This window comes from Pelecanus crispus, chromosome 9 (genome assembly GCF_030463565.1).
Source record: "Pelecanus crispus isolate bPelCri1 chromosome 9, bPelCri1.pri, whole genome shotgun sequence".
Taxonomy (NCBI): Eukaryota; Metazoa; Chordata; class Aves; order Pelecaniformes; family Pelecanidae; genus Pelecanus; species Pelecanus crispus.
In genome coordinates, this window is record NC_134651.1 from 15,333,454 (window position 1) to 15,346,753 (window position 13,300).

Sequence of the window (13,300 nt, forward strand, 5' to 3'; positions counted from 1 at the left end):
AAGGAGTAAGTCAGGTAGGAGAGCAGAGCTTCTCACATGCCTGAACTGCTGACAAGAACATACCACCATGGAGCAAGAACAGCTGCTGCATCAAAAAAAGCAAGAGAGAGTACTTTATAAAAAAAGATTCTTGGTTAGTTTCGGAATACTGAAGACTGGTAAAATCTGCATCCTTTCCTCAGGAAGGGAAGAACACAGCACCTAGTGGTATCAACTACCAGCAACGTGGTGCTGCAAAGCAAGCTCTCACTGCCCTTTCTACAGCTCTTCGAGACCATAAGTCACCAAAAAAAGGTCTTGTGATTTCACCCTTCCAAAGGACTTTTCCATGTCAAAAAAGAATGTTTCAGAGAATCTCACTCTCCTAGTAATCCCCGCCATCCGACTCCAAAACTGACCCTCTCGCATAAACCAGTGATGCTTTCACCTCAATAGAGAAATTCGTAAGCCAGCCTGTCCCTGATCCTACCTATCCCCCTCAGCACACTGATGAGGAGCACGTCCCCACGCACCCAGGGCAAGTACCTCAGCCTACAGCCCACAGCACGCAGAGCAGACAGCTGGTGAGCTGCTTCTGGGTGGTGCATGAGGGCAGAAACACAGAAAGAAATTTCTGTTTCAAGCCCTGACTGGCATCTCAACCTGCACCAACTCAACCCAAGACCACAGCAGAATTACAGGGTTCAGTGAGGCAAAAGAAATAAGGATCTAGAGAACCAAATGGAGAAAAAAAAAAAACCCCAAAATGTTATGCTACAGACTGCAAATGCAGGTCCCTCAGAGGGCATGACTGCAGGCCAGAGTCTATAAAATAAGAAACAGGCTAACGCTAGTCTGTAGACTGGGGATGTCTGTTTTCCTGGTTTCATAACAAAAGGTAAAAGATTATTCAATGAGACAAGGTTAGACACTCAAAAGTGCTAGAACACATACATTTTCACAAACCAACAATGGAATGGTAGAAATTCTTTGCAAGAGATTAAGGCCACAAGCATATGACTGGCACAGGAACTGGATAATCCTATGGATCTCAAACATCTAGAGCCGCTAATGGTATTTTTTGAAGAAATATTTAAACTTCCACAGTTGAAGATTTTAACAGTAGAGAATACAGTGAGATCCACGCAAGGGTCATACTTACACATTCCCGTGTATTAAAGTCTTGTCAAACCCTCACGTGAGACACCTGCCATTCTAGAACAGACACCAGCCTGGCTGGTCATTTACAGTGTTCCAGTCTACAGCCTCTCCCTTTCTACCACCCTCTTAAGGTTTCTCAAGACTGTGAAAGGATGCCAGAAGCAATACATTAATACTGCTAGTATATTAAAAGTCACAAATCAGTTTTGAACATAGTTTTCATAGAATACTGAGCACATGTATAATTCACTACGGTGCTTAACTTTTTTACTTTCTTGCGAGTTCCTAAACTCATATGAGCATGAAAAAGGAATTTTGAACTGTACCTTAGAAACTTATCCGCTTTTTAGAAGGACTTACTAGGAGCATAGCAGGCAATCAGGCTTCACCATGATTCTGCATTTTAAATGGGAAGTAAAACAGCAAAACGCATCCTCTAGATAACACTTTCACCCGTATTTGCGTAACTACTGAAAGGCCACAAAATATTTTAAGCTTCAGAGCAGATTTTGCCTATATTTAGTTGTGTAAGCAACCAGCTTCCACAGGTTGTGTGTCACTCCAAAAGTAGAACTTGAGACCACTCACAAAACAGAAGAAACTTCGTTTCAAGTCACACACGCAACAGCACAAAAACCACCTGTAGCTTCTTTGACAGTGATATTAGAGTACGTGCTTCAACCAACCCAATGCAAATCTGGCTGGAGTCAGAAACCTGTATTTCAACATGAATTATGATCATAAAGAAATTTCAGATTTGTTAGATGCTTAGTTTCACTGCAGTCTGCTACACAGGTGCACTAGGTTCTGAAGGAGTGGATACATCTACTTTAAACAACCGAGTGATTGATATGTACCCTCACAAGGCTGCTCTGACTTTTACTTTCTTGCAGGATTGGAGTCAAAGCAATTTGAGTAAGGAATGAAGAGTTTTCTACTTAACCCTTTGGCTAAGCAATCCAGGGTTGACCCGTTTGGCTTCTGGTTTTCCTCCAAGTCTTCTCTAGTCACAGGCCAACAAAACCTAAAGCCTGCAAGATTCTGAAGAGACAAAAGCTTTAAGTTTTCAAAATACTAGTTTGAAATTAAAAGATTAAGCTTTTGTAATGGAGTAACCAGGCATTTCAAACATCTTATCTTCAAGTTTAAAATAACATGTTCTGTTAATCAATGTTTAAACAGAATGTGAGCCACAGGATGGAAAAGATGTCTTCGTTTCTGTGTGATTTTTCTGAAGATGACTGCGACAACAGTGCCAGCTCACAACCAGGAACATTTGCCCAGGAGTCTTTTCAAGATAACGCCTCCCACACGTCAAAGAACAGAAGGAACATCTGGATAACAGAAGGTGGAAACAAGCTGCTATCACATGTACACGGTCTGGCTTTAAAATGGCTCTTATAAGCCACCAGATAAAAGTACGGTCAGTATTATCCTACTGCAGAACAGCAGCGCTACCTTATGCACTGCTAACACGTGGCATGCATACTTCTCCATCCCCACCTACAAAAATACAGACACACTGAGCAAGATACCCATGACATCAGTGGGAGTAAGTCTGTATTATTCAACAAGCTTTGAATCTAATTGTATAAAGAATAATTAAAAACAATTTCATGAAACTAACAAAGAGTTAAAATATCTGTTCATTTTAATTTTATTTTCAAAGAGTTTCAGTCACAAAAATGATTTACAAGTCTATTTACAATTCTATTGTACAGTTATTTATGTATGCCTCTTGACAACAGGGTACCATTCTAGAGCAGCAATACATATTCTAAATACAAAGATGTAGTATCATTTCAGATTTAAAAATAAAAAGGAAGCCGAGCTTCTAGAGAGCACTGTAATGATGAGCCTTTTAATCTGTGTTAGGCTTGAGGAATTCATGACAAACTGAGTAGTTTCTGGTTCACATAATTATCAAACAAGCTGCAGTTTGTTGAAAATAGCTTTAAAAACCTGAAGCTTTACTGTATAAAATCAACATATTCAAGACTCTAAAAATTGTCAAAAACCCACAACTTTCCCTTAGACATACAAAAGCCTAAGTTTACAATTCAGAATTTCATGGGAGAAATCCTACAGAACTTTAGCTCTCTCATTTTGTGATGACCAACATAAGCATTAAAAATTTGCAGCATAAAAAGGACTCCACGTCTGCTTAGTATTATACTGTATACACATATACAGTACAGGATTATTTACCCAATTTGGGATGACTGTTCAGCACAACCTTCATGAAGAAAGAAAAAAAATAAATAGAATTAAAAATCCAACAACTTTTAAAAAGTGCAACAGTAAGAGTTTCCAATTTAAAATTATGATGAACATGGACAGTCAGTTCTGTGGGTGTTTTAGCCGCTTCTACTCAAGCATTATTCGCAGCATTTTCTTTACAGTAGATTTAGTTCTATAGTACATGAAACTAGAGTTACTGCTAATTGAATCTGAAGGGAAGAGGAAAAAAAAACCCTTTAAAAATAACCCTGAGGGATACACAATTTAATGATCTTGCAATTTATTTCTAAAAGGTAACATTTATTATTTATCAATTGTTTTTCTGGGTAGACCAGTCCTTTAAGTATGTGCATAAATAAAATTTAAAAATCAGTAATATTTACAAATCCTAATACATCAAAGTAAAATCCATACAGATTAAAGTCTGCATACACAAATAATTTAATAATAAATCAAACTCCTCAACGTAAGGCCAAAATATACAGCAGGAAGAAAATGTCTACCAAGTATCTAGTGGAGATCACTATATTGGTCTGTTCACCTGAATTTAGACTTCCAAGATGAACATTAGAAGAGATTCTTTTCACTACAAACTGAATTTCATCGTACTTCAAAGCAGAAACTGAATACGCTAGTGCAAATCTAGTTTGCTGCATTTCTGAAAACCAGAAAAACTAAACTGCTCAAAATGAGAAAAATTATAGGTGGCCAAACTCAGCTCTTGGGCAGGAAGGCATAAATCCCAATAATTGCAGAAGATGCAAAAGCTTATTTTGTGGCTGAACTTGCAACAACAAGAAGGATTCTCAGAAAAGCTGATTTATGATTCTTGACTAAGCGTCAGAAGCAAATAGGTCAGAGCTGAAGCATGCAACCTCAAGAACACTTACTAATTCTGAACGCATACCTTGAGGAAACTAGCTCCCATTTGCAAAATACTCAAGTTTAAATAGGCTCATGACCCATTAGTCACTCAGTCAAGTGGAGACACTGGGCAATATCAGTTTTAGTAAGAGTTCTCTAACATGTTCTCTGAAGACAAGCACATCTTAATAAGCTGTTTCCTCCTCACTTTCTAGATAAGTCTAATAAACTGGAATAAGATTGAAAGACTAGCTTCAGAAACCAAAGAAGCCGAGAGAAGTTATCAGTTTAGAGGAAGTATTAAGCAAAAGCATATAAAAGGAAAAGACACATATATTTTCTTTCACTTCTGATGGAACAACCAAGCTAAAACGGTCAATGAAATGGGAAGCAAAAGCTTATGCGTTTAAGGATATCACAGCTCCCAGGTCCAAGATGCATAGCTTCACAACATTTTTCAACTAAAATATTATTTTTCTTTAAATTTGAATGCTACTTACACAGCTAAGAATTATTCTTCATCAATTATTCCACGCCACAAAGATTTTGTAAAAGCAACATTGGCAGAAATTAGCCAATTGACTCAAGTTCATGATTAATAAGTTTATCCAAAGTCCACAACTGCAGACCCCTTAAAAGCTACCGATGTTGTTTGATGTTTATGACCCTAAGAAACCAGGATAATAAAACTTTTACATCGCCCTGTTGAATGAATGTTAGGAAAAACATTTCCCCCTTCCTCCTGCTCCACCCCTCGAAAACAAACAATGACAAAAAATTCAGGAAAAGAGTTGACAGCTGGACTAGAGGATAGTACACTACATGCATACTATTTATGAGGAGCAAGTGCTAACAACTTAAACCCCCAAGTTCTAGGAAAAAGTCTTCCAAACCATTTAGCACCACTTTTAAATTCCCCATTGGCACAGTATGTTCAACACTGCAGAAACCGTAACATCAGCAGTGGGGGATGCTGTCCATACTGCCTTACAGAACAGCACAAGGGAATCAGGCCTGACCTGAAAAATTCCCCTTATTAAAACAATGCTGGAATGGAATTGTCTCCACAGGAGTTAAAAAAAAAAAAAAAACAAACAAACCACCAAAAAATAACACCAAAAAAACCCCTCAACACTCAAATTTCATCATCAGAATACACACAATTCAAACAGATCACAGCCGGCCAGGGAGTTTGGGGCCCTCCTTCCACGACTACTCTAAAGGACCCGATGTCCTTCTCTAAAGGATCTCTACAGAATCATGACTTCTCCAGATCCCAGATCCCCTCCCAAAGCTTGGAGGTGTCTGAACCACCAGCTGCATCTGGTCAAAACAGACTGATCAAGAGTCAGTATTTTTATCATCCTCCCAGAAACACCAAAGGAGACTTCTCTGAAAGTTTAGCAAGTTGAAGATGGTTTGGAGATAAGTAATTTTTGGTTTTTTTTTTTTTTTTTTTTTAAAAAAAGAAGAAAGAAAAAAAGTTTTAAGCTTTGCACATGAAGACGATGCCTGCCTCTACATCTTTGCAGATCTATTTTTCTAGTGGTCTGTGTTTTGACACCGCCTAATGGCAAAATGAAGTATAGCTACCCCAAGTGCTTAAGCAGCATTATTGGTGATGCAAGCTTTTTTTTTTTTTTTTTTTTTAAATAAAATCCACATAAGCCTTATAGTTCTGCAGCAAGACAGATTTTAGCTCATCTATTTTCTCTTAATTTTGTTTCATACAGCTACATATAGTGCTTAAGACACTGGCAGACTCTATGCAATGCGTATGTTCTTAACATGCACAAATCCCAAGCACGGGCATGTGAAAATATTCCTCCCTCCCACCCCCATTTCTCTTGCAGCAGTAACTCTGACCTTACTACTTCAAGGTATATAGGAAAGTTATCTTAAGATTTACAAATAAAACATGGTCCACAAAGGTATAATCCAACCCTTCTGCTGGAAAAAGCAAGGTCTGTGGAGAAATGCATAGCTAAATGTAATAAAACATGACACAGAAGAAAGTGTTAAGATTCTCCAGCCTTCCTTCTCCAAAAACTTGAGAGTGTAGCCAAACACTTCCTCCTCTGGAGGCCACCTAAGCCCTTCCTTGGGATTAGCTAGAAAAGAAGCTAAGAACCCACTTGAAAGCAATGTGCTTTCTTCTTAAGGACAGAGCATATTGCTTCTATAGCATTCCCAATTCCTGCTGTGGCAGACTAAAGAATTAAAATTTAAAATCCAAAACTTTACACCTGGAAACACTCCTTACTAGTAGGGACAAACTTAGAGGTACACACACCAAAACTTTAGAACCGTTCTGAGGCACAAAGCTTTTCAACAGTGAGTACTAAAAAAAAAAAAAAAAAAAAAAAGCATGACGAGGTTATTATGTGCCTTAGTACTACCATGAAACCATTACATCATAGGGTTTACATGAACACATGCCCGGGTAAGCAGGTCAGAACAATGATTAAAATACTCCAGGCAAATAAAGGGAACCTGGTTTAACTGCCCTGCAGTTTAAACCTTCAAATACATTTCATTTAGGAATAATGAAATTTGAAAGAAGGTGGAAGGAAACACAATCATTTTTGTTCTGCCTAAGGTAACCTACATTTTTAAAATTTATAGCCATAAGATGTCTGGCTCTGAACTTTGTATTCAGAGAGACAAAACAGTTGGAAATATCTGCATTAGAATTTGACATTTAGTATACTGCAATTTCAAATAAAGCCTTAAAATTACATTCTTCTGAACACTACTAAAGACACACGCCACCAAGATCCACCGTTACGTTACAGTGATGATTTGATATGAACCATTTTCTTGGGATGGTACTTTTGCTTCTGTTGTTGTTCTGGGTTTTGGTGGCCATTCTGGATCAACCTGCAGTTCCTGAGCTAGATGCATATACTTGGCTTTTGGCGTCTTCTCTCTACAACCAAACAGGGAAGAAAGGAAACAGACTCCACAGCGATCCACAGCCTCCTGCAGAAGTGAACAGATTTGAAAACTGGATTACCGTAACAAAAATTAATACAACTAACAATACAGTAAATTACTAGCAGAAAACCTATTATTTTAGTTTCTAATTTACTATTTCATTGTCGCATTGGACCTAGAAAGTGTAGTACAGAAACTCTTCTGTTGTGTCATCTCTTCTATACTATGGTAGCAATGACATTTAAAAAACATTAAGAAAAACAAGTATTCTGCATTATCGTAACATTTAAGGTCACCAACAGCTTTATGTGTATTTTGTAATAGTTTCAATAAACACAGGTGTAACAGGCACCATTAAATGATGTTACTATTGAAGAATAAAAGCCTGGTCTAGAAAAAGCCGTCAAATGCCCAGAGTCTCAAACCCCTTTTTAAGCAATGCATTGTTTTAACTGAAGGCAGGCAGGCAGCCAGAAGTGGCAGAATTTAACTTGCTGATACTGTGAAACCTAAGTCCTACAGGTATTAACAGTTATTAAAACAGACACAAATTATTGAACTTAAGTCTTCCTTCCTATTTTTCCTCTCCCAGTCCTAAATGCATGTAACTTAACTAGCTGGAGAAGAGAAACACCATTCCTCATTCTCAAGACTGGATCCCTCTCATGTCTCAGAAAGCACCTGTAGCCTGCAGGGCTGCCCATTTTAATGGATACATATTCCACGGTTTTCTTCATGCTCCAAATTTCTATCAATTGGTGAACTGAACCAAACATGAGCCTTAAGCACAACTTCCATTCTTCAGTGAACACAAAGCAATTTTTTCTTGAACAGCCTCAAAAGGACAAATGTAAATCTGAAGTGAATACATTTAATAAAATTTAGTGCTGAGAAATAAACCATTATCATTTTAACAAGAACAAATGTACAACCAGCTAAAAGTAATAAGCCAACAGGCTTAAAAAAGAAAAAGCTATTTTTTACGGGATTCACAAAGATTTCCTTCATGTATTAATGACAAAGGGGCAGACCAGACCAAGATTCATGGTCACCCGAAAAGCGGAAGCTAAATCTAGTCTCCTAAACCATCTGAAGCAGTAATAATGTACTTTCATTTGCCATTTTATTTCATTTCATTTGTATGTGCTATAAATTACTGCTCTCACAAGACAATGTTCTAAAACCCTAAACCAAATTAATTTAATAAAGAACTGGATTAGACCCAGCATCAGCAGTTCTGCTTCCAAGCAAATCAAGACGTTCTCCAGTCCTAGCAGGCTAACTTGTGACAACACAAGTGAAATTTGCTAATGTGCATACTGAAGATAAAGTGAGAAAAGTCTTAGAAGTAATCCTCCGTGTTTGCTTCGCAGTTCTTGTATACAGGGCTAAATTTTTTAAGTGTCAACAAGGAGAAAAATATAAAACCAGAAGCCTTTCCTTTTAATATTCAAGTTACAGAAATCTAATTTAAACAGTCTTAAGCTTTAGATAAGGCAACAGACATAGATCATAAAAAAGACAAAACTGAATTCATCTGCATGCACTCAAACGATGACAGCAAAATACTAGTCTCCAACCTGAGGCGGCTGGGGTATGGTGAGGCGATATTCTCCTTGTTTGTCTCGATTGAACACAACCTTCCAAAGGATCATATCAAGGAGGACATTCTGTGAGACATTGCAGTGAGCAGGAAGAATTAAAGAAACTAATGATCATTTGTTGTTAGTGTGCACATTACAAACAAAACCTGAAAGAGTGCGTTAGGCATAACTAATTCAGTGCCAGGCAAAATGGAGAGTTTACGTTACTTGTCAGTACTTAAGTGATAAACATTTTCATTCTTAAAGTGCTCACATGAGATTTAAGAATATGAACATATGCTTTAAATCAATAGCAACAATGACCAAAACTGCATCCAATCAATACAGGTAAAAATCATAAATGCACATTCTTAATGTGTTTCAAATCTCTAAAAAAGCCTGTGAAGCACTGCAGGCATGAGTGCTTAAAGCAGTTACCCCTCAAACCATCTTTAACATTCTAGTGTACTTCATACTGTAGCTACGCTTTGTTTGTAGTCTGTTTTAAACCAGCAGCACTCCCAGAAAAGCTTCAGTGGGGTGTCAAAGCTGAGCCACCAGCAGGAAGTCTGAAGGAATTCTGTAGGAGCTGTTCCAGATTTTGGAAGAGTGGGCAGAAGTTGAACAGTATGTTCAGTACATCTGGTTATTCTCATACAGCTCTGTGGGCGGACTCGAGAGCCTTGAACAAATAAATCCGGCAACACAGGTGTGAACCTGTATCTTCCATGGCCTTGAGCCTACAACTCTCATCTTTGGACAGCTTCCATTTCTAACATCTGACCAACCTCTACCATTGAGAAAGGGGAGCTGATTAGCCAGACTTTTATAACAGATTTTATAAATGCTTATGGTTTTATAATACAGCAGAATTTTATAGTGCTTTTATAAAGCATTTGCCAATAAATCTTCAGCTCGTTAGATGTTCATTTTTGAAGCCAGTCTGATTTAAGTATGTCTATACCAGACCTCAGGGTAAGGAGGAACAACTGCTAGGATCTGCCTTTGTTGTGCACTATTTTCTATCATCTGGTAGAACAAATATGCGTGCTTTGTGAACCTAGTCTGGCACCCACATGGAAGGAGCAAAAGCTTTACAGAGCATTTCAGAAAACATGTCTGGGACAACCAGTCAGAAATCATTCCTGTTGTAGAAGCAATTAAGAAACTACATATGATCATAGTGTGACACAAAAGCGTCAAACTGGCAAGTGCAACAAAAGAGGAGAGATCCAATCCCTCGTGTATCTCGTCATTATGAGACACTTAAAGAGGCAGTTATGGAGGGATTAGTCTCAGCAGAACATACTATAGGTGATATATCTACAGAGTACCTTGTTAAAAGAAATAAGGAGATGCCACCACCTAGCTTTTCCTATACTCAGGATATGACCTGTTATACCCAGTAACTGTGTAGTGAAAAGTGTAGTGGGTAGAAAATCCAGCCAGGCACACAAGGAGAGAAGGGCAATGAGCTATACTGGAAGTGAAGAAATGAAATAGCCTGCGATTTCTACACAGCACATTGGACCCCAATGAGTTAGCACCACATGAAAACGCTTCAAGGAGCCTACAGTAATACTGCTGGAGTTGGACAAATACAGTTCAGAAGGTGGGACAAAAGCAGGTTGAAGTTATGGAAGGTGAAGCGTGTATTGTAAAACAAGGCTTGGGATTTGAGGACCACTAGACAACACTTCTGTTGGACACCTGCTGTACAGTAAGACAACTCATCTCTCTAAACAAAGCATTCAACTAACAGTGAAAGTGGAAAAAAATGGGTTTTAATTAAAAGCAGAACATCCCAAACAATTCATGTCAAGAAAACTAAATTCTATAGTTACTTCTATTCCACTACTCAAGTATGGGCAACAAGATAAATAGGAAAGTCTGTTTAAAAGGAATGTGACAAATGATCCCACCAGTTTTGGTAATGACAGTTAAGTGACTAAATTGTTGAAAGATGCTAACTCACACCTGCATAGGAAAAAGAGTGGGGTGGGGTTTCAAATACAGGGTGAAAGCAAATGCTCTACAGTAATTATATTGCTTAGGTTACGCTTACTAGAAACTCAGTAGTTTACAAATTGATGTGGCAACCAACAAGGCCCAGGAGTGGAACCTTATGAATGTTTAAACCAGAGAACCACTTGTCCTTGACAGACGCGTGCTGATACGTGGACTGACACACTGTACAGCCCTTATCTGCCTGAATAGAAACATCACCAGGTTGTATAAAAGTTAGAAAGATCATCTGCAGAACAAAGTAATTTTTCAGCAGAAGCTAAGTTTAATTTATTTCTCTCAGTAAAGTTTATCACTGGACTGAAAATTGTAACCACCATCTATTTACAGCCCCTGTATCGACACAAAGCTCAATTCCAAGGAATAATCTTAGTGCTTCAAAAAAGCTGATTTCCCAGAGATGGTAATAAAAACATCAAAACTGACTAGAAAAAGTAAACAGGAAAAAAGTATTTCTATCTAGGAGGTTTGTTTTAAACTTATCAGAAGACAAAAAAGCCACGATTCTGCAGCCTAAGAAAAACTATTTTGTTTCAGTAGCAAAGACAACAATATACATAAAATTTAACTTTTAACAAATAAAAAAGGACGCAAAAAAAGAAAACTATTAAGAGTTTAGTAGTAAAAAAAAAAGAAAGAATTAAAGGGCATAAAGGAAAACTCCATCACAAGCAGGGGTGGAGTAAATATAGGACAATGTAAGAAGGCACAGGATCTTTAGGAGAGGATAAACTTATTAACAACATGGCAAAGGCCAAAAAATTTATTATCCATGTTTTGGAAAAGACAAGTTATTGCCTATCATGTGAAAACACTGAAAACCATGTTCCAATAAGGAGCAACAAAATAGCATATATGGCAAATTCTATTTGGAACAACATTTTGAACACCAAGCCTTGATAATTTTGATTAAAGTATCCAAAAAAACTTTAGTTGATTTTATTTCTACTAAGTTGCAAATAAAAGGGAAAAAACTAGTCAACTTGAAAGAATATTAATGCTGTAGTAATCTTCAACAGCCAAAGTGGTACGATCCAAGCAAACATTATGCTGGTTACCTTGATAGCAATCCCTCGCACAGTAATGGAAATACTGACTAGAAGCTGCATAAAATGTTATACAGTAAAAACAGATAATTGTAGTGTGCAAGCGCTAGATAATGTTGAAAGGCTTTTTCATCTTGTAGAAAAAAAAATAGTGACCAATGGCTGCAACCAAAACCCAAATGTATTCAGGTTGGAAATAAGGCATCAGTTTAGAGTAGAACTAACCACAGGAATAAATGACTGGCTTTGAGTCCAGATTCCTTGTGGAAGATGTATCTGCCAAACTCTGATTCTTGGAAACACCACAGAGGTACCTGGATGAAAGGTAGGGCATGTTTCTGCCCACATTAACTCTGGAATTACAGCAGAAGATGTCAATAACCAGAGTGACTGACTTTGGACAAGCTCAGGGCTGGAAAAAGCAGATCTACATGAACATCTCTACTTCTGGACTTGGATCAGATTAGATGAACAAGTTATATAGACCTGCATTATTCTGAACAATAAACTATGTGTATGATCCAACTGAATGAAGACGGGCTCCCCTAATGATTTTATATAGTTCTTTACTATATTATGTTATTCTGAACTGAATTGACATAGTGAATAAATAGGGAGAATACTGTCCTATGAAATAGTTGAGATAATTTAAAGTCTTTCAACTTTTCCCCTTCTTTTTTTAATTAATAAAAAAGGTTTTAAAATTATGCTTTAAACACAGAAAACTTTGACACCTTAAATCTAGCCTACAAGGACTTTTTTAGGAATCTAAACAAGAAAACAGTAGCCACTTACATTGGCATGCTGTTAAGAGACCTTCTAAACAAGAGACAATCATGTACCCTGAAAAAAACAAAACCCACTTAACAGATAAGCATTTTTCAATTTGAATTTCTTACCTCCGTCAGTACGGATACAATTGCATTGAGAATAACAAGGATGAGAATTCTTAGGCGCCACTCATATGGCACACACACGAGCTGTGAGAAAAGGTTGCCAGGTTAGCAACACACGTATGAAGTAAACATACATTCAGAACAGACTCAGAGTTATAAATTCTCCCTTCCCCCCCCCAGAGATGCAAAGTTAAAGCTCTAAAGGGGTCAAGCTTGCCCAAAAGGCAGCCAACCAGTCATCCCAGGAAGTACAGACACCCACGTATCTGCTGAATCTTACCTCAAGAAATGTGTCAATAGATTCAACAGGATGCAACATGATGAAGAATATGAAGACATAAAGAACTATCACAGATATAACAAACAGAACTGTAAAAGAAGAAAAAAATATTTTAATCAGACCATCTCACAACCAGAGTTTTAGACAGTTTTTCCATGTATCATGGGTTCACTACTCCCTGGAAATAATGTTTTTTTCTCCCTCTAAACCCCTTCCAGGTGGATTTTGTCAATCCAAGTTGTGCTGATAGCCATAAAGAGACAGAAGGCCAGACTCAGTTTCTCACTG

General features: G+C 37.6%; 1 protein-coding gene across 1 annotated transcript in view; it reads right to left on the reverse strand.

The window, feature by feature from the left end:
- Positions 1 to 7,029: 7,029 nt before the first annotated feature.
- ATP13A3 (ATPase 13A3) overlaps positions 7,030 to 13,300 on the reverse strand; it is a 57,029-nt gene continuing 50,758 nt past the window's right edge. Inside the window, exons 30-33 of the mRNA XM_075715944.1 lie at positions 13,013 to 13,101; positions 12,736 to 12,816; positions 8,763 to 8,852; positions 7,030 to 7,227 (exon numbers count right to left, since the gene is read on the reverse strand). Of these exons, the coding sequence (XP_075572059.1) occupies positions 7,030 to 7,227; positions 8,763 to 8,852; positions 12,736 to 12,816; positions 13,013 to 13,101 (458 nt within the window). The remainder of the gene's footprint in view (positions 7,228 to 8,762; positions 8,853 to 12,735; positions 12,817 to 13,012; positions 13,102 to 13,300) is intronic.